Source organism: Molothrus aeneus, chromosome 4, assembly GCF_037042795.1.
Source record: "Molothrus aeneus isolate 106 chromosome 4, BPBGC_Maene_1.0, whole genome shotgun sequence".
Taxonomy (NCBI): Eukaryota; Metazoa; Chordata; class Aves; order Passeriformes; family Icteridae; genus Molothrus; species Molothrus aeneus.
The window spans coordinates 19,901,621-19,926,023 of record NC_089649.1 but is presented as its reverse complement, the minus strand read 5'-3'; the positions used below and the strand labels follow the sequence as shown (position 1 = coordinate 19,926,023).

At 42.7% G+C, this 24,403-nt stretch overlaps 1 protein-coding gene across 1 annotated transcript in view; it reads right to left on the bottom strand.

Moving 5' to 3' along the window:
* Window positions 1-8,726: 8,726 nt before the first annotated feature.
* MMRN1 (multimerin 1) overlaps window positions 8,727-24,403 on the bottom strand; it is a 37,194-nt gene continuing 21,517 nt past the window's right edge. Inside the window, exons 5-8 of the mRNA XM_066549009.1 lie at window positions 21,038-21,211; window positions 14,651-16,630; window positions 10,284-10,430; window positions 8,727-9,151 (exon numbers count right to left, since the gene is read on the bottom strand). Coding sequence (XP_066405106.1) covers window positions 8,727-9,151; window positions 10,284-10,430; window positions 14,651-16,630; window positions 21,038-21,211 — 2,726 coding nt within the window. The remainder of the gene's footprint in view (window positions 9,152-10,283; window positions 10,431-14,650; window positions 16,631-21,037; window positions 21,212-24,403) is intronic.

The window sequence follows — 24,403 nt, the reverse complement described above, 5'->3', positions numbered from 1 at the left end:
TCCAGACCTGACACTGACAATTCTGGACTTATAGTAGAGGTGGCCTTTGAGTCATAGAGAAATGCATGTGTATTGTACTTGAAGTATTGTATGTAAAAGCTGGTTCTGTAATTAAAAGAAAAGGGGAAAATATAGTAGAGGTGGCCTTTGAGTCATGGAAAAATGCATGTATTGTACCTGAATATCTGTATAGAGGCTTTTCCCTGGGAGGTCCCGCTTGTCCTTGATGGGCTGCAGCTGTGATATCCTTAACTGGGCTGCAGCTGTGACCAATGAAGATAACTGGGATAAAAGAGGGCGGGTTAGCCAGTCAGGGAGGGCCTTGGAGGAGCCCTGAACTAAGAAAGAATAATGTGCAGATGGAAGAGTCTGTGCTGTGACAATCTACAGCCATGGGAACACACCAAGGAGGTATGGACTTTAGAACTCTGATAACAACAGTATGGGGCTCCAGAAATAGAACAACAACAGTTTGGTGACCCCAATGTGATAGTTGGTAGAAAATAAGAGAGCCAAGAGCTGTGGTGATAGTGGGTAGAAGATAAGAGAGCCAAGAGCTGTGACAGCCCAGAGCTGTGGATAGTGGGTAGAATATAAGAGAGCCAAGAGCTGTGACAGCCCAGAGCTGTGGATAGTTGGTAGAAGATAAGAGAGCCAAGAGCTGTGACAGCCCAGAGCTGTGGATAGTTGGTAGAAGATAAGAGAGCCAAGAGCTGTGACAGCCCAGAGCTGTGGATAGTTGGTAGAAGATAAGAGAGCCAAGAGCTGTGACAGCCCAGAGCTGTGGATAGTTGGTAGAAGATAAGGCAGCCCAGAGCTGTGGATAGTTGGTAGAAGATAAGACAGCCAAGAGCTGCAAAAGAACATAGCCCTTGGGTCAAGGAGCTGTGAAAGAGTATGGCCTTTGAGCAAGGAGCTATGTGTGTTGTACATGGCCTTTGAGTCATGGGAAATGTATGTATTGTACTTTAATATCTGTACAACTGTTAACAAGTAAAAGAAAAGGGGAAAATATAGTAGAGGTGGCCTTTAAGTCATGGAAAAATGCATGTATTGTACCTGAATATCTGCATAGAGGCTTTGCCCTGGGAGGTCCCGGTTGTCCTTGATGGGCTGCAGCTGTGACCAATGACGATAAAAGAGGATGGGTTAGCCAGTCAGGGAGAGCCTTGAAGGAGCCCTGAACTGAGAGAGAACAACATGCAGAAGAAGGAGTCTGTGCTGTGAAGATCTGCAGCCATAAGAACGCACCAAGGGGGTATGGACTTTAGAAACCTGATAACAACAGCAGTATGGGACTCGAGAGAAATAGAACAACAACATGGACTGGTTCTCCATCACCTACCCGGCTTACAGCATCTTTGGCACCAGGTGGGTGCAGCTCACTGGAAAGTCTCTCCTGCCAGCCCTGGAGTCGGAGCAGCTGTGGGCCACTGCCTTCAGCAGCCAGAGCCACCACGAAGTGACCATGTGCTACCCCATGCAAGCTATCCAGCACTGACAATTCCAACTACAAGATGTCCCTAGGACTTCTACGTCTTGCTCACCTTCCAGAACCTGCTGAACCACACCAGGGCGGGGCAGCTGACAAGACCCTGCAGCAGCACTACTGCTGGGAGCTCTTTGACTGCAGCCATGACCCCACAAGGCTCTGCCCTCTGCTGCCAACACCACCTGGCCCCAGAGCACTGAGGGATTTCCCTTTATTGAGCTGCCCCTCAGTAAAGCCTCTGGAGGATAAGGCTCCATTTTCACCTGGAGCTGAGCACACCCCTGCAGCATCCCCCAGCTTGGAGGCAGCAGGACAGACCAAGGGCTGGAGGCACAGATGGTCCTGGCCTGCAGCCATCCCCCAAACACACCTGCAGGGGAGAGGTGGAGCTCAGAGCATCCCCTAGGCTCCTCCTGGCTTCCCCAGAGCCCTGGGCAAGGCTGGAACCCACTCCCGTACCTGGCACTAAGTGGGGATGCTCCAGGTTGTTGTTGGGGCAGCCATCCCAGGAGCCCTCCACAAAGTTGGACGGCTCATTCATGTTCTGGGAGGGAAGGAAAGGAGAGGGTGGCCTCGCTGCTGCACCAGGACCCAGCAGAGGTGCAAGGCAGGAGCCAGGACCAGCAGGTACAACAGGGCCACTCACAAGCCACATGCCATCGGAGGGCACTTGTTCGTGGAAGTCCTTCACTGTGTTGTGCCACCGCTCGTGAGTGTCTGGGTTGGCGAAGTTTGGGAAGGCTGTGGGTCCTGGCCAGACCTGCAGGAGGAAGAGCATTGTGGGAGCCCCCAGCCCCATACACCACCCCACCTTCCACCATGGCCTCCCAAAGGTTTCTCTCCCACTCTTGGGGTCCTGCTGTCACAGCCCCACTCGAGCCCTGTCCGTGGGCACCGGGGCTGCTCCCCACACGCACCTTCCCGATCAGGGGCCGCCCTGTGGTGTTTCGGATGAACACCCCTCGCTTCAGGCCCTTGTCATAGGGCTTGTAGGTGCTGGGGGGCCCCGAGGTGCTGGTCCCAGCATAATGGAAGGGCACAAAGCCAGGACTTTAGCAGCAACAGCAGGGAACAGCCAGCTCTGCCTTCATCACCACCCTGGGGCAGCTGGACCTGTGCCAGCCTGCCTGTGCAACTCACCACAATCATGATGTACCTCAGCCCATGGCTGTGGAAGTCCTTCACCATCTCCAGGTAGTACTTGAAGCTTTTCTTGTTGAAGGTGAAATCCCTCTTGTCATCTGCATAATCCAGGTTGTTCCACTTCCATCCTGTGGATGGAGGCACCATGGCTTGGGCAGGAGCAGGGACCCCACATGCTGCTGTGGGACCCCCATCCCACAGGGCTCCCCCCAGCCCCCCACGGCCCCCAGGAGCAGCCTGGACCTACAGGGGGAAGCGGGCTGCTGTCATGTTGGCCACCACCTGCTGGGCGATGTCGGTGGAGGAGTAGCCCCAGAGGCACAGGTGGAAGCCCAGACCCCAGTACAGGGGCACAAAGAGGAGCCCTGGAGGGCGGAGGGTAGGTGCTGGCAGGGATGGCCCAGCCTTGTGCCACCCCAGAGCCCTGCTGTGCCACGTGGCTCACAGCGTCCTGGCTGTGGCTCAGTCATACCAACCACATCCAGGTACTGCCGCACCACACTCTTGGGGTTGGGGCCCAGGATGGTGTAGAAGTCCAGGATTCCCAACGTTGTGTGCCAGGTCAGGGTCAGGCTGGGCTGCAGGAGCATGTCTGGGGAAGCACAAGTGCCAGGGGAGGAAGCTGAGAACAGGGACAGGGACAGGGCCAGGCCCATGCCTGGCACCCCCACGGGACTCACCCATTGCGTTGCTGTTCAGCAGAAGGACACTGTGGGCTGAGCCAATGTCCTCCATCACCAGGTAGAAAGGGTGGGAGCTGTAGAGATTGGTGTGGGGCTGGAGTAGAGCTCAGTGTGGTGCCAGTGAGGCTCTGCTAGAGACCCCCACGCCCACCCGACTGCCCCCCATCTCTGGTCAGGTGCACAGGCTTCAGGTGCAAACCCAGGGCTGTGCTCCCAAACTCTGTCAAGTCAGCCGAGCCCCACCCTGAGCCAGAGCCCTGCAAGCAGCTCCCAGGCAGCACAGAGCTCTGGGGGGACAAACCTGGCCCTGGGGACAAGGGTCCCATGGGTTTGTCCAGGGTTATGGCCGAAGCCCAGAGCTGAACCAGCTGACACATCTCCCCAGCCCCAGGAGAGGCCGCAGGGCCACCTCCAGGAGCACAGCTGAATCTGTCTCCTTTTCTCTCAGCCCCACTCTGGACTGTGGGTGCCATGTCCCAATTCCAGAGGATGACCCTGGTCCATGCTGTGTCAAGGAACAGCGGTGTCAGGTGCTCCCCCAGTCCCAAAATTAAATGGGAGGGCAGGGAGGTGGAGATCTGCAGGAACTGGTCTGTGAAGAAAAGGGGTGAGACGATAGTGTTCAGCCTGCGGAGAGAAAGGGAGACTTGGCCAACAGCTGGGAGGGAGGTACTGAGCTGGGGCCACTGGTGCTGGGCAGGGACATAGGTGCTCATCACCACGGCAAATAAAAACAAGTTTTGGCTGAGCTCTGGGATTCCTGGTTCCCTGCCCAGCCGCTGAACTGCAGAGTGAATCAAAGTCAACCCTGACAGCCATCCCACTACTGTCACCAGTGTCCCAGATGAACAGCAGCCTCCCTGCACCCATGCCGGCACTGTGGGGCCCTGCACGTTTCCAACCCGAATCCCTCGGGAGGCGAGGGACCACAAGGGCACTCACAGGACTCTGCTGCCGCCTGTGAGGTGTCCCCGGGCGGGCTGTGAGGCGTGGGGCTGCGGCAGAGAATTCAGAGACATCAGATAGAGCTGAGGATAATTCTTTATCTAAACAAGTCTGTCATTTTAGGATTTTGTTTTAGTTGTTCTTGACTTTGCTATTCACCACGCTACATCTGTGTGGATGTGAGATATACTGATTTCCAGTGGCTCAAAAAACATTTAGAAAGCTTGTAGTATTTACAAAGGACTTCTGGGCACTTCAGATCATTTTTATGGCATTGACCAGCTCCTGCAGATTTGAATGGCAAACTTTCTGGAAGTACTTGCTTAGTGTTTGTAAACAGCCATGGTCTGTTTTGTTTGCAATTTGCTTTTCCTAAGATAAGAATTTTCAGCAGCAGCCAGGGCAATCGGTGTTTTCAGAAACACTTTGGTTTGTTTACATGTACCATGTGAATGCAGAAGACTGTTCTCAGCTCACAGCCACCACAGATTTCTGAGGCTGGGGAAGCAGAGCAAGGAAGTTCATTGCAAGGCAGTGTGTTGGTTGTAACGTGTCTGTAGCAACTTCAGCTAGGAAGCAGCTTGCTGGTAAAGCTGTCTTACCATGCACTCTTGACTGGAGTCCCATCTGAACAGAGTGTTTTACTTTATCTCTCCCTTGAGAACTCTCCTGCCATTGAGGCCATCATACAAAGGGGGAGAATGGCAGCCTTGCAAAGGGAAAATTACTGCAATGGAACTTCCATATATTTTAAAAAACAAAACCGTGATAAATATTTGTACTTCTTATAAAACGGTTAAAACTATGATTCCACCAGGATGCTCTAGTAAGTACAATTCCACAACAATTAAAGAAGGTTTCCTTTTTCTGCTGTTGATAATGCTCTGGCATGGGAACAGGATGATTTGGCTCAGGCTTTCTAGCAGTCAGCTAAGGATAGGGAGAAGTATGGATTAATAAAATTAAAATGGAAAAAATCTAGACGTTGTTAATTCAGTGTGATACATCTCATGGCCTGAAGGGGTTAATGGAAGGCATGGAGCTGCCAGGCAATTGTTTCTGCAGCCAGGTAGCAGCCACCAGTGACAGATGTGCAAAGCCATGGTGCACACTTCTGTACTTTGGAAATGCCCAAACTGTTTGTGTGTTGTCTATTTTGTTTTGCACTCTCCTGCTCAGCCGCCCAATTGAGCTGCTGGGTAGAGTCACTTTTGCAATTGCCTCAATGTACTTCTTATCCCACTGCCAAAGGTACTTCATCACCAGGTATGCACTGATTTTGATGGGATTTAGCTGCAGTGTTGCTCCTAAGAGCTGCTTTTACTCACTGCCTGAATTCATGGTCATAATGGTTTCTTTCCTGCTTGCTGCTAACGTTGATGTTATTATCGCAGAGAAAAAAAAATAATTTAACAACAACATCCCAGATGTAAGGACAGCCAGCAATAGCCACGAGACAGACCCAGGCAGGCCTGGGTTAGCAGGGGAGCTTGGCACGAGCTGTGCTGGCTCTGCAGCTAGAAATGGCATGTGAGGAAAACCAGCTGCTGGTCTCAGTGTGGATCCCAAGCATTTGAGGGGCTGGGTTCAGCTGAAACTCACTTGGTATAAGTGAGGAAATGATAACACAAACTCTGGAGTAAATTGGATGGGCTTGTCAGAGCCAGAGCAGGCAAAGTGTTGCCATGGTTATTGAGCCACCCAAAGAAAGAGAACACTGTTCACCCTGAAGTACAAAGGCTCAAGATGGCTTTGTGGTCCCTCACAAGGGCTGTGGGCAGAGATGAGTGTTCAGATTTGCTGCCTGCTGGCGTTAGGGAATGCAAATCCGAACATGAAGATGAAAGCAGAGGGGTGACAATGTGCCTCAGGAACCACCTATCCTGGGTGATGCCTAAAAAGTTCTCCTGGGATTTCAGGCTGGTTGTTTCCTATTCTGCATAATGTGTAGGCTGACTGGTTTTACTGATCCTCACTTATTTTTCACTGGTTTGTGTTGTGAGTCCAGCCAGGTCAAGAACAGTCACAAGCCCATAAATGAGCTTCAGTGATTGATACAAAACTACCTTCACAGTGCACAATCTGCATTTTAGTTTTTAAAAATAGACAAAGTCAACTCTAATTAGTTTGAAGACATCTGAAGAAAGATTGGAGTGGATAGTTAAACAGTATAGAAAGGGGAGTATACATTTATTATAATTTTAAAGTGTTCCTTTTTCCCCATGTTTTAAAAAGGAAAATGAGAATTAGTTTCAATGCTATTTCTATTCGGGAAATTACTCTTCCAATTGTTACTCATACATATGTGATGTTAATCAGAATTCTTACTTTACCCCAATGAATCTGTTGCTTTGTGAGAGGAGAAAAAAAAAGGGGGTGAGAAAAGAGGAAAGAAAACCAGTACAATGACACAGAAATTACTTGACTGCTGGGGGAATATAGTGCCTGTGAAGATGAGGAGCCAGCTTGAAGGATTTAGAGGGAAGGGCTGCAAGGGCAAAGAAAGTCACATTAAAACAGAGATGCAGACTCTGGTGGGTCATTTTAATTTCATCTTGAGAGTAATTTTCATGCCATTTAGCCGTAACCACAGCAGGAATGAAGAGGACTAAGCACATTAAAATGACAGTGTCATACAAGGAGAGAGTGTGGCTTGTGTTCATTATATTTGATAACATTCAGTGATACAGCAGGCTGAGTTAATGCCATATCAAAGATTTGAGTATTTACAGAAAATTGTGGTATGCAACAGGAGGAAAAGTCTGTAGCACACTCATTCAGTGTCCATGGTACATTAGGAACCCATTAATTACAGAGAAGAAAGGATTTCTGGTCACAGAAAAACCTCAAAAAAAAAAGTGGGCTGGGATTGAAGACTCTCATGAATTCTTAACTACTGTCCTTAACCACAAGCCACGATAAGATGTCCCCTGAAGTTGGAGGGAAGCTCTTGAGAGCTGCACATTTCTGCACTTCAGGGAGCCAGCACCCAGAGGCACACACCCATGGACACCCTCCAGCACCTCTGCTTCTGGGGGGGAATGCTCATTTCTCTTTGGAACAACAGAATGTACACTTATGCATCTGAGGGAAGATATTGTGGATTGTCTTCTCCACATATGGCAGGGCAAGGATTCAGTCATTTCATGGACATTCATCTTAAGATCTTGTAAGGTACATTAAGTAATACTAAGAAGAGAGTTGACAATGCCCATGTGTTTTCAAGTAAAGTTCCTGATGGTGGGAAACAAAATAATTCAGGGAGCACCAAAACATCCTGTGCTTCAATAGATTGGCACAGATCATAGTTGGATATTTCTAGCTTTTAAGAAAAGGGAGTGAGACAAACACAGAGGCACAGAAAAACCTGGGCAAATACCATTAACAAAGGCAATAACCAGAAACAAACCTGGCCAGTCACACCAGGTCATAGGATATCAAGACACTGCAGCAGCCGTGGACTTCGCAAAGAATAAGAACAAAAACCTGAGGGTTTGTTTTTACAAGCAGTCAGGCATCAATTAAAAATATTTCTTTATTGGATTGGTGTTTGAAAAATCACAGGCAGACTGAAGTCAAGCTCATCTTGCCTCAGTAGTTAGTGAATATAATGCAGAAACAAAAACAATATCATAGATTTATAGAATTGAAACTCAGAAAATACTTTGGTTATATAATTTAATCTTGTGTACTTTATAGGTCAAATGCTAAAATCTGTGTGAAGCCAATATGACAATGTTTGCTTAAAACATGTCACCCAAGCAAAATCCAGCTGAGGATTAAATATTTCAAGCAGCAGAGAGAATCCACCAAATCCATTATGGTGTTTATCCTATGACTAATTTAAAAGCTACAAATACTGTATTTCTAATCTGAGTGTATTCCACTTGGGGTTTTTTGCTGCCAGATTCAAAAAACCTAGTTTATCATCATACTGGTTACATAAAGAAATCATGAATCAATTGAATACTGCCATATCAAAGTATGCAGTGAATAATGGAAGGCAAAATGAAAAAGAAATATAATTTTTCCCAAACAGAATATATAGACACAATTATCAATTGATGCAATGAGCTAAGTAGTAAGCCAGCCTCTGAGTCATCAAAATCTATCCATCACTTTTGATTTGCAGTCAGGGTATAAAGGAATGATCAAACTGAGCTTTCTCTTGAGAAGTGATTCTCAGCAATCTCGCGTAAGCATGTCCATGCAATGTTACAGCAGAACAGCATCAGATTTGTGCTTCCCAGTCATATTGATATGAGGAAGATGCTTTGTTTTCCCCCATCTCCAACCTGTGGACTCCTTGGGGTTGGGCACATGGCTACAACCAAAGAACATCTTGGAGGATCAGCCATTCCATTGGGAAGCTTAGCGCCCTTAAAGAAGCAAAGAATTTAAATGCAAAGCTAAATTCACCTGCAGGTTGCTTCATCTGACTAACAGCTCACTCTTAGCACTGATTAGGTACGATACAACAAGTAACCACTGAATGTAGTTACAGGTGGGTACTTGGCTGGTATAGAGCCAGTTGCCAGTCTGAGCCAGACTTCCTGACCGTAATTTAACTCTAATAAAGCATTTCCAGTAATGACTCTGTCAAAGGTGTACTTGCTGTTATTCATATTTTCAGCCTGAAAGGTGAGTTTGTCTATCCCATCAATGACCAGATAGCCAGAGGCACGTGGGCTGAAGGATTCAATGGTATATTCAAAAACATAGACCCCCAGGTACGGAACATGGAACTTCCCAGTTGCTGGGGCAAACGAGGCGCCGTAGTTGACGTCCAGATTGTTAAATCTGATGGGTCCTGGAGTTGTCATTCCATATGTATGAGAAGCAAAAAAAGCCACCATAGGTGCATATCTGTATGATCCTTTTGAAAAATCTGGAAAGGAATAAAGAAAAATTTGAAGTGTTGTTACATTGTAGAAAGGCAACTTGGACAAGCCAGAAGACCAAATGCAGATTTTCTGATGTCACATCATCCTGTTCATGGCTGAACTTGAGCAACTGAAACACAGTATTCCTGCATATACACAACTTGTCATATTATAGAAAAAGTAATTTTCTTCACAATTAGAACTAGCTGTATCCACCAGAGAAAAATTTAGCAACAGCAAGGGAACCTGATGTTTGTCTATACTATGTTATCATTAAGGGAGCTTTCTTTCCACCTTACACTCCCTCCTAGTTTCCCCACTCCAGGATCTCCTCCATTGCTCATGTGAGTGAGCTGAAGCCAAGAATTGCAGCAGAAATCTTAGACAAACAGCAAGGAGGTTTAGTATTCTTGATGTTAAAGGAGGGAATAAAAGTATATGGTTTCTCTTCAAGCTGAGCCTGTACACTATCATTCCCTGCTTCTGTAAAAATGATTCCATTCACTATTCATATGCTGTCATGAGTAAAAATTGGCCAAATGGCTGCTGAAAGATGCATAAAACTCACATTCCATGTGGCCTGGGTGTAAATTATTTATTGTATTTATTATGCTGAATGAGCATAATTTTCACTTTTTTTTTTTTCCTTTTGTAATCTTTCAAGGGGCTGCATCATTTGCTGATGAAAGCCAGAGGCAGGCCTAAAATGACTCCTTGAGGGCACAGTCCCACACCTTCTGGTAGCTATTGGTATTTAGAGAACATTCATGGCTGCAGTGAAGATAGTATTTCCCAGTGATGCATTTTTACCTCCCCCTTCAAAATCCGTAACATCGCATTCAAATGCATCTACTGCACACCCTCCCACTCTGCACATTTCATCAGGGAGCTTTCCAGCTATTATCACAGGTCCCAAACCAATTTAATCCCATCATCTGGTCATATTAGGAAAAGAGATCATGAGTCACCCGTGGGGATTGATGTCTTTCTTGAGCACCAAAACACAGGACTCTGCTACTGGAGTTGTCACTCATTAAAGCAAAACGTGAGACCTCTGACCAGCAAATGCTCTGTAATTAGGCCCTGGGGCAGAGGCCTGCACTGATCCTGGATTGCACTGCTAAATTCTGTACTTGCCAACACTCAGGGAATTGTCCTTCACCAGCTTCACGCTGCAGTTGACTCCTCCAAAGGGGTGGCGGCAGGCGCAGACAAAGCTCTGTCTGTCATTGACACAGGTGCCTCCGTTCTGGCACGGGGAGCTGGCACACGCTGAGAGCTGCCCTGGGAAAGAGAGGAGCAAACCCAACAGCCTCAGCTGTAATGTCACAGCAGGGACGCTTCCCAAGTAGGCGGTATTTTGGAAAGGCTCTTTGTCAATTCACAATTTCTGCTGAAGTTCTTGCTGAAGGCCAACTTTAGTTCCTGTCCAGCCTCCCTTTCCACCTGAACACAGCCTACCTGCAGCTATCCTCCAAGATATTCAAGATTACCTGCAAATTCTGAGCTCTGCTGGTCTCAGAGGGTCAGGCACATGCAGTAAGGAAGAAGGACCTCCAAAGAAGTTAGATCAGCTGCTCTTTCTGGACTGAGCCATCTTATCCTTGGGTGTACCAGAAGAGATTCTGTACTGCTGCTGTACAGGTGGGACTGTCTTGCCTAGGACATTTTTCACCCAGGCATGTGACAAACAATGCAGGAGAGCCGGGCTCCTGCTGATGCAATGTCCTAAACGCTGTCCCAGCCGTTTCAAGTACTTGTCCATAAGTCCCTAATTCCAGTCTACCTATCAAGGTTGTTGTAGAAGTTTTGGACTGCAAGCAAGAAAAATGATACCAAACAGGTGGCTTTGCAGAGCACCCTCACTGAGGATGTCCTTGCCTCTGTTGCCAATTAGGGATGAGCTGGCCAAATTCAACTCAGCCAATACAGAGAAATCTGTCAGGCCAGTGCTGCTGAGCTCTGAGACAGCAATTACTGAGTGGAAATGAATAATGTGTTGTCATAGCAGTGTTTTGGGGGAAGAAAATTCAGGTCACATGAAAACAATAAATACTGCTATGAACACAAACCACACATTTTTGCTTTCTCTTGGTTTGGTCAAGTAAAAGTCAGATATTTTAGAAAACAACCCTTGCCTTTGCCAGGAGCTACCAGCAGAACTCTGGAAAGAGAACTCCACACAGTCCTGTTCTGGTAAATCTAGGTTGGTAGGTCAGAACTGAACAAGTCTTGCAGACAAGTCCCTAGCTATTGCCAGGAAACTGCTGACCTGGATTTCACATCGATATTTCAGTCATTCCAGTGTTATCCTCCTTTTCCCAACCAGGTATTTCACAGACTGCTGCAAAAAGGCAAACTGTTTCTGTGAGATATTTTAGTTCAGTGAGCAGAATGCTGAGGCACATTGTACAGTGACACTTGAATTTGCTCTGATATAGCATATGGATTTATAAACACAACAGTCATTCTTTCCACAGAAAATAATGTTTATTCTGTAATGCCTGAAATAAAGCAATTTAGAACTGTCATGACTGGGTCACAGCACAGGCAACTGGACATGAGAAAATAATGGTTTGCTTCTCAGATAATTGTTTGCTACATCCTTCATTCCAGTTATTTTTCACTCACATTTACCAAGCACCCACAACATTTCTCTGATATTTACCAAGCAGTCACATATTTACCAAGTGTCAAAGGAAAGCAGAAAAGGAAGGAAAACAGCTGATTGTGCTGACTGTATCATACTCCCAAAATACAAAAGCTTCCTGTAAGAACACAGCAGTCTCTCTGCTAATTGGCCTCTCCTTATCATAATCAAGAAGTAAACCCAAGAAACAGAAAAAAGATCACTAAGAGGAAATGATAATGATATTGAGTGGCATTTTGGAAGTCTGCTGTGGGGTGATTCTGCCTAAACTTAACCTTGGAGTTAATTCAAATTCAGACATAGCTTTATCTACATTAAATTAATCCTCCCTGTGAAACACTGCAACTGGGAAGCTCCTCCATTTGCTAGAATAGGAGAAGTTGTGTGGGGCTTGACTCAAATTAGGAGAGCAAGAGGCAAATTCTGCAGATCTCCACTGTGCCAATAATCTTCATGTAACTATGCTGCAATAGCATCTTCCTGCTGTCATTCCTGGCTGAGGCTGCTCCTCTGCCCAGTATTTTCTCTTTTCTGGCTGAAGAGTGTCCTGAGACACTCTGTCTGAATTATTTCCTTGGGGTAAAGATACCAGAGGGTTCAGATTAGGAACACATCTCCTACTAAAACAAATATTTTATTGTTGATTCATGTTTCACAACTCAGTAGTGCAGATGAGTAAAAGAGAGAGACTATAAATTCAAGGCTTAAATTGTCACACTATTACTAGCAGAGGATAAAATGTAGTTGCTAATTACACTTGGTATGGTAGCAATGAGAAGAGCCAGTGAATGCTCAGTTTTGCTACTCTTTGGGAAGGCAGGCAGAAGCTCTTGTGGGAAATAGACTGCCAATGCTGTGCAAACAAATCTCAAACAAATAATGAAGCTCCCTCAGTATCTACAGGGGTTTTTTTAGAAGCAAAACAAATACTCAGCAATTTAATGGTCTCCTTATGGAAAAGATTGACTCCAGTAGTTCTAGGTGGTGTCCTAGAACTTGTGAGAAAAAGCTTTCATAGAGAAGGAAAATCCACCCAGGCAGAAGATGGATATTTGCTAATTAAGGTAATGGTCTTGCTTCTTTAACTTACAGAAATATAATGTATGGCTTTGCTAGGCATGAAATTGGTTAAGTACAAAATCTCATTACCAATGGAAAAGTCAGCATCAACATTGCTATGTAGAAACCTCATAGAAAAATAAGGCTTCTCCACATCTGCAAAGAACTTCACTTTCTGCCAGTGAGCATATATCCAATGCTATCAAGCAAGTTATTTGTTAAAATTGAATATAAAGAATAAATGGAAAAGACATGAATTCATCAATATGGAGTGAAAACCAGAGTAGGTGGCACCTTCCCATGTTCCAGGCAGGTAGCACTAGTGATACTTTCCAACAAAGTACATGCTTTGGGAAGGCTCAAAGACATCTCTCATTTTCTCTTCATTTCAATTTTGAACAAAGATTTTGAATTTCCATCCTGTGCAGTTCCAGTAACAGACATCAACCAAAAAGGACTTGAGGAAGAATTGCAATTTTGTATAACAAAATATTCAAATTACTTTGTGCATTTTTAAGCGTGATTGCCTCCTCTAGTAGCTGTGTCCTTGCTCTAACTGAAAAGATAACCAAGGACTGAAGTCCTTCAATAGGGATGGCTTTCTTCAGAAACCAAGCTACTCATGGGATTATGGCTTTAAAAAGGATCCTTTCCATTGATCACTGAGAAATGCTGTCCCTAGGACAGGAAGAGATGAAGAATTGAAGTGGAAAGGAAGGAAAAAAGCATGGAAAGGGAAAAGGAAATTGCCCATGGCCTTAGGACATGAACAAGAGTAATAGCTCTTACTACCTCTACATCTGCTTGCAATAGGGACCAAGTATGGTTTAGAAATGTTCTTAAGTTAGGAGCATTTTACAGAAAACATTCGGGTCTGGATCTTCAAGAATGTCTGGACAGTATTCTGAGTCTGGTATTAAGAAATCTTAATTTTAATGTGAATTAGAATCATCTCAGTATTTTGAGTCACTCATCCACTCTTCAGTTGCTGTATTGTGCCAGAAGTTATATTTCCATAAAACATTATCTTGTGCTTGTGATTTTCACTCAAGCATGATTGCAGAAGTCACAACTCAAGAGTTTGTACTTCTGTGAATTCATTCATAACTCATTTCACATGATGGCATTGGAATTTAAGTTCAGAAGCAGATCACACTCAAAATTTCGTTTTTAAGAATGGCAGCTCCTGCTTAGCTGAGCTGCTCTCCAGGTGGACTGGAGCCAAATTTACTTGATTGGCTGGATTCCTGCTTTTTCAGGAACACACTGCTGTAAGTGTAACTGCCCTTCTCAATCAAGTCCTGAAGGAGCCAGCAAAAGCCTCATTACAGTAATTTTTGTTCACTTGCTTCAGGTTTTTGATACCTATCATCCCTGCTGACACTGCAAAGTACAGATGCAACTCCATATTTCTCTCCCAGCTTGCATACATTTTTTTCTACTGAAATTGTTAACTGAGATGCAGGCATAAAATTCTGGTTCTTTAGGTTTTGTCTAAACTGTCAGTAACTTTTCAAAGGTCAGGTTCTCAGCTGAGTGTATGTGCATGTGTCTATATCTTAAACTGATTAGATGGGAACGTATTAAGCAAAGTTAAATTGAGTGCAAAATCTCCTAAGCAAAATAAATTATATTGTAAGCAAGAAACTAATCCCAGGATCCTCTGAAACACTCTTTACAGCAGTCTTTAGACTTTTTATTTACACTCAGTCAATTTCTGCCCCTCTGTTCATTATAACGGTTACATAATCTTTATAAAACATACCTGGATTTTTAGTAGAGTAAAATGCATTACCTGGATCTATTGCATTATCCGTGTTTCTCTGGCTTCGGCTTGCCAGGCTCATGGTGGCATTTCCTGCCACTTTTTTTGTTGGGGAGGGCTTCTTTATAACTGGTTTTGGCTGCTTCTGAAGTTTGGTGATGTTGTTCATTGCATTTATCATGAATATGTCAACATGCTGGGTTAAATTTGTCAAAATAGCTCCTGCTTTTACTTCAAGCACAGATTCAACGAGCTCCTTGAGGCCTCTCTGCAGCAGGGGGATATCTGGCTGAGCCAATTTAATTAGCACAGGTAGGCTTGCATTCAGTTTCTGGATGCTGTTGTTGGTGTCCTGGCACAGCCCCCAGGCCTCATGAGCAGTCTTGTTCACAAGTGGAATGATGTTTGAGAAACGGATGGACTTGGCTTCCAGGGCCTTGATCCTGGAACTCAGTGCCTGGAGCTGAAGGGAGACCACCTGTTCTTTCTCTGTTGAGGCAGCTTTGGTTTTTTTTAGTGAGACACAGTTGTTTGCCAAAAACTTGGAAATTTTTGACTCCACATTCAGAAGGCGAACCTCATGGTCCTTTGAACCCTCCACAGAGTCAAACAGTTTTTCTTCCAGGTGGCTGATATCCTGTTGCTGCTTTTCCACTTTTGATGAGGTATCATTTAAAATATGGAAAACTCTACTGAAATTGTGGAGGATACTTTTGTCAGACTCCTTGTTGGGAAGATCAGAAAGAGATAGCGCTACCTGTGAAGTAATTTTGTATCTCTTGTTATAAAGCAGTGACTGGAGGGATTCATTCAACTGTTGGAACTGGGGAATAAAGGCCAGGAGGCTGTCCAGTTCCTCAGCTCTGCCACAGCAAACTTCAGTCTCATTTCTTAGAGCATGTAGCATGTCTTTCAGTACATAATTATCTTGAATAGAATCTATAGCACTATTTACTACTATCATGGTCTTGTTTAATCCGTCCTCTATTTCCATGGAGCATTCATGAACACGACTCTCAAACAGTTCCTGATAAGCCTGAGACTCATTTTTAAGTCCTTCCTGAGTTTTGGAAAGTTCCTTCATTGCAGAATTCATTCTGTTAATGACAACAGTGAGGTTTTCAAGTTTCTCTTTCAATTCTTTAGTTTGGATTTGTTGCTCATACTCTGAAGTTAGACTGAAAGGTACTCCTTGTTCAATCAAGGGTTGCAGGATCTCCATATCGTAGCACAAGTCATTAATTTGCTCATTCATTCTGTCCATCTTATTGCCCAATGGAAGGAACACATCAGAGAGACTCTTGTTTAGAACAATCACACTCTCTTGGACTGCTGCCAGCTGTGCTTGGAAATCTGTCCTGCTCTCTGACAACATGTCATCACAGACCCCCAGAACAGAGTCCCTCTGAATTTCCAGTGCAACACTGAGATTGCTGATCTTGCTATCTTGCACTCTTAAGTCATCATAGATCTCCAGCACCATCATGCCTTGTCTCTTTACTTTCTCACGCAGTGTGATCATGTACTCTGTAACATTGTACTCTGTGACTTGATCTGCTGGGGGGAGGTTTTGTCTTGAAGACCGTTCAGCTGATAACAGTTGTTCATGAGCATCTCTCATTTCAGAGAGGGTCTTATTTAAAGATTGATAATAAATTACACTTCTTGACTGTTGGTGCTCCAAGTTCACTTCCAAGGACTTCTGCTTTTCTTGTAAAGCTTTCACAGGCTTCTCACAAGTGAGGGCCATTTCCTCTCTTATCTGCACCATATGACTCTTCAGCTCCAGAATGTCAAGCTCTGTTGGCCCACTATCTTTCTCCTGAGCAAATTTATTTTGGGTCTCATTCAGGTGCTTGAATAGTTCTTTTGTATTTTCAAGGTCACCTGACATGCTAGACATAGTCTTGAAAATCTGAGCCATGCTCTCTTGCATTTCACCTTGAAATACTTGAAAGTGTTCTCTGATTGTGTCTTTGATTAAGTCATTGATACTTCTGGATTTGAGACCTTTGGGGGAAAGGAGAAATATGGAAACAATCAAATCAACTATGTTACTAACATTGAAGTTTTCCCCACAATGTGAGCAAACACAGCGCTGCACAGAGGTGAAACACACATCCCTGCCCCAGTTTACCCACATATAGAGTGAAACGTACAGCTGAAGAATGTAGAGGGTGCTTACAGTTTATATACAGCTACAGTGTTTGAGGATCCACCCCTGTTTCTACTGAAATCAGTGGGACTTTTGCTAGTATTTTGAAAGGACAAACTCAAACTCTACATGTAGTACCAGCTTTAACCTCTTACCTAAGATGTTTCTGAGCATTGAAAGGGGGAGATCTGTGTGCTTTTGTGGCTTGCTCATAAAAAATGATGTGTCCTTTCTCCACTAGGGAACTAAGTTAAAAAAAAAAAAAAAGAAAAATCTGCTTCATAAGATTATGGTCAAGAAATGAAAGCAGAGATTATTACCTTCCTACTGTATTGTACATGCTAGGTGATGATGCAACACACTATTGTGAGAAAGAAGCAAAATTTTAAAAATAACCTTATTGAATAGCTGAAGTTAGTAACACAACAACTGCTGAAAGATGCAGGCATTTTAAAGGTAGAAACTTTAAGTCTTGCATACAACTCCTTAAATAGCTCTTAGGAATTCCGATCCTGAAAAGCACCAGGCAGAAGTCAAGACAGCTATAAAAGAGTTCTGCATAACATATTTCAATCAATTAGAGCAGTAGTTCTGCTCTGGTATGAGAATAGAAGGAATTTTATTAATTTATTCTTCAAAGGTAGCTCGTCTGTCCAACTGAAACATTGAAGCATTCTTTGCTCAATTTTCATAAGCCCTATGAACATTTGCAGCCAGACTGCGATATAATTATTAAACTCTTCAACCTCTATAATGCCTCAATGACCACAAGTTCTCTGATTAAAACTGTACTGATAAAGGCAGAAATTATCTGTTCCCCTCTTCCATTTTGATCTCAATTATTTCTACAGCCTGGAATTTATTTCTTCATCTTTAAAACACTGAGGCAGGTCTTCAAAACTTACTTGAAGGCACATTCTCAGCAAGTGCAGTAAAGCATCAGGAAATTAGATCCAAGTTTACTGGCCCAGGAAAGAGCCCCATCACAAATCTAGCATGAAGTTTCCTAAGAATTAAACTCTATTATTGTCACCTGAGGTCCCAAATGTCCCAGCAATTTTACATAAAGTATAATAAACAGCAGTGATAATACTGAGATTACCTTTATTATCTTCCTTTTAACTACCTAAAGAGGAAGTCAATGACTAGACAGATGTACATGTCTGTACATGAACATGCACATGTATGTGCACACTGAAGTACCTCAGAATAAAGGTGTACTGGCAGCTGAGAGGAAAAACCAAGATATGAACTAATGTAGAAAAAACATTCCAAGAGATCATTTGGTGAGGTTACTTACTGATGCTGAAAAGTGTTCTGTGCTCTAAGAGACACAATGAGCTGTGGAGAAAAATTTGACAGCTCTGGAAAGAACCAAGGTTACTCTAAACCTTCTGTGAGGAATCAACTATATTTGCTCATCTCAGCAACAAATCTTGATAACAGACTATTCATCTGTGAGAGACATTCCAGAGGGTCTAAAACAACCTTTTCTTTCTGTAACAGACACGAAGGTGCCAGCCTTACTCTCCAAGTGGAATTGCTGGAATAGCAATTCCAGCTCCATGCAGTTGGATAGTGAGTGTAGTATGGAGCTCAGCGCTGGTTTTCAGGTGTTCCCCTGACCAGGGGAGTGTGGAGGCTGCTAAACCAGACAGCTTTGGGTTTCTCTCTACCCTGCTTTCTAGCTAGGACAACTGGGTAGCTTGTAAACAAAGTGCAGCAGGAGCTGTGGGAGCCCACACAAAGACCTGACCCAAACTTGGTGACAATTGGGTATATTGTTAAGCTTGAGCTGCAAACACATGTGTGCACTCATGGATGTAACTCAATTTCTCTGTTGCTCATTTTGAAATAGAAAGGTCCAAGCTACCTGTGAACGTTAAAGATCTCTTGCACTTTTTATGAGATTATAAATTTTAATTTTAGTTTCCTGACTGAAAACCAAAGGGTGTAATTACTCTGTGTCAACATATATTCTCTTTGCAGTTTCAATTATTTGAAGAATAATGTGCAAAATAAATTTATGTACACAGGAGACTGAATTGAGGTTATATATGCAGCTGCAAATGACATTTCTGACTTGGAAGTGATTAACACTCCATTACTGAGTTCATTTTGAAAGGAGTGTACATTTTTATAATGAAGAGGAAAGGTGTATATTAAATATGGAATTAGAGGAAGAAGAAAATAATAGCAGGAAGCAGAGTTTTTAAATTAAAAAGAGCACAAAGTTATTTTCCCTAAGTAACAAATGGGAACAGCTTCCTGAATCCTGAAAGCAATTTTTAAATGCACAACAGGTTTCATTAACTAAACAGAGGAGCATATCAGTTACTCCAGTGAGTGTTGCCCTCTATCAGCACATGACATGTTTGTGTCACTGAAGTCATAGATGAAACCAAGAAATAAAGACTTTTTAAACTGTATTGAATTGTTTGACCTCGCTCCTAACAAACCCTGATACAAAGCTGGGCAGAATATTAGAACTTCTGTGATAAGAAAAAAGGCGATGTATGGATGTGAGAAAAGGACCTAGCACCAGAGGAAGAAAATGGAAAAGTAGGTGAAGAAGTAAAATGCCTGACTAGCATAAAGCAGCTACAACCTTAACTGTGCTTTAAAAGAGGGTTGCTTCAGGATGGCAATGGTACTGGGAAAGTTGTGGTTTGCTTCAGGTGAGCTTCTAAGAGTAATTTTTAGCAAGGTGGAATGTTCAGTGCTGTTTATGCATTTGAGTACAACTGACTGATATTTCCTGGACAGAAACCGCAGATGCCATTTGTCATTGCACATAGAAGCCACCATACACACTAACCTTTTCTTTCTCCCCTCCTTTGCTCATTTCTGCTCTTTACCTATGTAGAAGCCAAGAATAACCTGTGTTGGAATGCTCATAATTAGAGCCAAGGAATGTAGTTGATAGCATCTTTTTAATTGGTGCTATATCTCCTTGATTAGGAGATAGATTGAGAAGATAAATCAAAAAGAAGGATATCAGCTGGAGATTTTTTCTGAGCAGGTATAACATAAAACGTTACAGATAAAAACAATAAAGGCTTGAAGGGCATTTTCAAAGAAGGAGGGTTTTGGACAGCAAATTTTAATTAAGACTTAGACCCTGAAATAGAGATAGGGATTGCAGAAGCAGAAACACAGGATGCTGAAAAACACCTCTTAGACTAGCATGAAAATGACAGCTAGAACGAGTGAAATAGAAAAAAAAAAAATTAGGAGAAAGCAGAAGGGAAATGGAAAATATTCAAAGACAGATTAAACGTGCACCCAAAGGTCAAGAATGCCATCTAGCAATATGTGGAGAGGTGAAAGCAGGTCACCGCTCAAGAGATGGAATGAACTTGCATAGAAGAGAGCCATCTAGCACATGGCAGGAGTAGCTCAGGAGACAGAGGACTGAAAATACAAGAAATGGCACCTAACTTGATAAATCAGAGGGAGATACAAAACTCCTTATTGTTTTGTTCAGTTTAATCTCAATGTAAGGAACTCCAGAACCTCTGTTCTATTTTTAAATAGTAGAAAAGTCTCTGGATTCTTAAGTGCAAAATATGGTTTGGGGAATATTCCCGAAAAATTAGAAAAATATTGCACATTGAGGAAATGAAAGTTTCAGTCTGAATCTGCTTGTTAAACAGCACTTTGAGCTGGGTAACACCCAGATCTTGCAACAGGATTCACAACAAATGGATGCACGATTCTGCTGGGGAGGATCTGATCTCTAGCTGTGTCTTTCTCATTTACTGAACATGAGTACAGATGTTTATCAAAGATAGCCTAATACAATCAGGGACAAATTATTCAGCAGAATTTTTGCTGTATTATAAACACAACCACCCCACAATTCCTTATAGTTTGCCCTGTGTGTGTGAATTATGTATTAAAGAATATTAGTTAGACTTGGTAGCAAAACAAATACTACATCCTTTAGCAGCTGCCAGATAAACAGAAACAGAGATAGGAATATTTGCAGATGCTCTAAGCAAATGAAAATGCCTTGATAGTAGCTTAAGCTACCATATAGATGATGAAGCATCCAAGAATATAAATTTTTTGTCACTATGAAAGACACCATAGCGAATGTTGCAATAAGCAAATTCCTCTCTTCTGAAATGAAATTTTAAAAAGGAGTTCTCCCAACAAGTTTTGAGTAATAGAATAGAACAGTCTATGAAGATTTTTAGCTTTTTTTTTTCCTGACACTTCTAACAGGGTGAGTGATTACATTAATTTATTTTTCTTACCTTTTAGAAAAGACTGGAAGTCTCTGCCCTTATCTTCATTGATTTTGCCTTCCAGAGAAGAAAGCATCTTGCTCACATCATTCATCGCAGCAGCAATGCTGTCAACCTTCTTCTGTAGAAAAGTCAGTTTCATCTCCTGACTGCTAATCTTCTCATTCATTTTTTGATAAAGTGCTTGGTCAGGAAACAAAATGAGAAAAAATCCCCAAAACAAGTATTGTTAAACATCATTTAGTGAGTAAATAAAAGAAGGTATAATTGACTGAGAGATATTAGCTAAATGTGGGGTGAAAATTTTCTGAAGTTTTAGTTTTGAGTAAATCATTTTTATTTTTGTCATGTACCATGTATTAGTGAGATTCAGCAGCACAGCAGTTACTAATTACTGAAGCATATGTATCCATTATAAAGTATTTATGATTCTACAAGAGTATTCTGAATGGTTACCTTATTTTAATCAACATAATGCCATTCTTCCTCTACCTAGCACCCTACAGGGTATTCCGTTAACTCTCATTTAGTGAATCTCCTCTAACACAATCACAAAAGCATTCATTTTTACTTACCATTTATAACACAACTTCATGAATTTGCAAGGCTTGTGTCTGAAGGAATACATTATCTTTCCATTGTTAGGGTCAAAATAAAGACTTGTTCAACAGAGCAGCTAGGCAGAAAAACAGCTAATAGATAAATTACTTTGGAATAATGATTCCAAAATTATTATTAAAAATAGAAGCTTAACCTACAAAGTCAAGTTTATTTTAAAACCTGCCCAAATTGCTCTTGATACTTGTAGTCTCCTCAGGAATAAAAAGGCCTAGATGGATGCTTTTAAGATAGGTAATGGTGAAGGATGCCTTGATGTCGAAAATTAGGACTCCACATGACTTCAGCCAGCCATCTGAGTTTGACAGGTGACAGGTATCAAACTTAGTCAGGGATTTTCAGAAGATGCTGATAAAATTAGATGCTTGAATTCCTAAAAGCAAAGCTAGAAAATCTCCTTCAAGAATTCAGCCTAAATGCCTATGTTTGGCATATATTATCCCAAATGATCTGGACTATACTATGACTTAATAAACTGCTATGGATGAGATTCTTTAGTATTGCATACAAATATTTATTAGTGTAAGTTTACGGTATTCCTATTGATCCTTTGTCACTTTTCATTACAGCACCAGTGTCTATTCTATGGCAGCAAACAGTTCTAATCAGAAATCCTGTCTAAGTACAGGGGTTCAAAGGCTCCAAAAACCCCAAGCAAGTTATATGCAAAAGGGCATATTCTTCTGATGACTTGTATTCTTTAAAATTCTGGTATGCAAAGATAGGTAGAGATGCAGATGAAGCAGGCCAACACTCATGAGAATGCTCTCCTGTAGAGTCATGGTTCTTGTAAAGGCCATCATAGTAAGAGCCTGGAGAGTAAGACTCTTTCAGGTTAGGATGCCAGGATCTCCAACTGTGTTCTCTGCACAAGGTATCTACCTAGACAAGTACTAAATTGTTTCCAACTCGACCACCTTGTTTAGACTCTGGCCATTCTTCTGACTGGCCCTGCAAAGACAGGCCATTGATAGACCTCTGTCTTCATAATACAGCTTTCTGAGAGACAAACAGGTCTGGGCACTTCTGCTTATGGTTGAATTGTTACTATGAGAAGGGGATCTGAATTCATCAGCATCTCACACACAGACACCCAAACTGATAACTAACCTGCAGGGTGTAATGTTTTTTTTTTTGCTTGGTTTCTACCAGTTCCCACTGAGGGAGGAAGAGAAGTTACACAAACCTGAAAGTGGCATGGCTGCAAAGTGGGAGCTGGAAGCAGAATTTGGCTTGTAGAGCCATAGCAGGTGCTGATGGAATGACAGACCACAGCAGTCAGGCCTGGCCCCAGGCCATGTTTGCAGGGTTGACAGCCACAACAGGTATCTCTCTCTTTCTAGACTGACCCGATTTGATTTAAAAATAACTGAACAGCAATTAACATGGAGGTTAGAGATTCCAGTTTCAGATTTATTTCTCAGAGCATAATTCCTACTAATAGAAGTGGCATGTTTCAGTGCTCTGTTAATCAAGCTCACTTTTTCATAATAGGCCTTGTCTGTTTTACTAAACATGCCCCTCCCTCCAGCCCTGAGAGACTTGGTTGCTCACACAGTATCACCAAGGCACTACAGCCCAACTCCCTTTCAAAAATACCACTCTAAATCTCCATGCCAGATTCAATCTTTCCTTCTCTTTTTTCTCCTGTCTATTAAGATCTAAAATAAAGCAAATACATGCATGTAAGCACATGCATGTGTAAAATCTCCATAAAACTCTGTGGCAATCTTAATTATGACACTGTTCTCTCAGCGTGCATTTCAGCCCACAAGAAGGTATTTAAAACTGCAAAACAGAGACCTGATAATATAAACTGACTTATTTATTTGCTTCAGGAGAATGTTTCTGGATATAGGCCAATAGGTGAGTGACAACACCACCACAGCATGGAACAGAGAACAGTTATACAAAAAGCCAGTGTAGACAAAAATAACAGAAGCATTAATAGATTCAAAAGAAAAGGAAGGTAGTAAGAAAGTTCAAGGAATATACTTCCATTAAACATTCCTTCACATCTTGGCCATTTTTTGGGTCCTCGCCATGAAAAGTAGAAAAGGGCCACCAATTGAGACCAGGTGCATGTGGCCCAAGTCACGTGCTGCCTCCAAAAACCGAGAACCTTGCAGGACCTCTCCAAGACCAAAGCTGCCATCAGCTAGACTCAGGCTGCCCTTGGAGCCCCAAACTCCACCTCTGACCTGACCCTGAGACACTGGGGGAATGGGGCTTTATCCCTGTGAAAAATGGCCACCATTCATGTTCCAGCACGTGTAGGCAACAGTAGGGTGTCTCCTCCTAAAATGGTAAACATCACAGGATATCTCCCAAACAAAGCTTCCAGCCATTAGCAATCAAAATGTGGAGAAGCTTTTCACAAAGCAGTCATCTAACACAGGTTCTCAATACAGATCAGTATTTGAATGAATCTTTTTTGTTACTGACCAGCTCTTACAATTCTCATCTTTCTGTACATACTTGCAAGACAACACTGACATTATATTCCAAAAACGTAATATCCAGATTACATAAAGTAAACACAACAATGAGGAAGTGCATGAGGCAATAAGAAATACTCTCAAACCTCTCTGGTATAAATGTTTAAACTCTTGCTTTGTTTCTTAGTTATTTGATCATCCTAGACATAGTAGCTTAAAAGATGCCTGAGCTGCCCTTGTTAAGGTTTGAAACATCTTTGCATTGATTTTGAATAAAGAACCAATATTTGTAAGAACATACATAGCAATAATCACATAT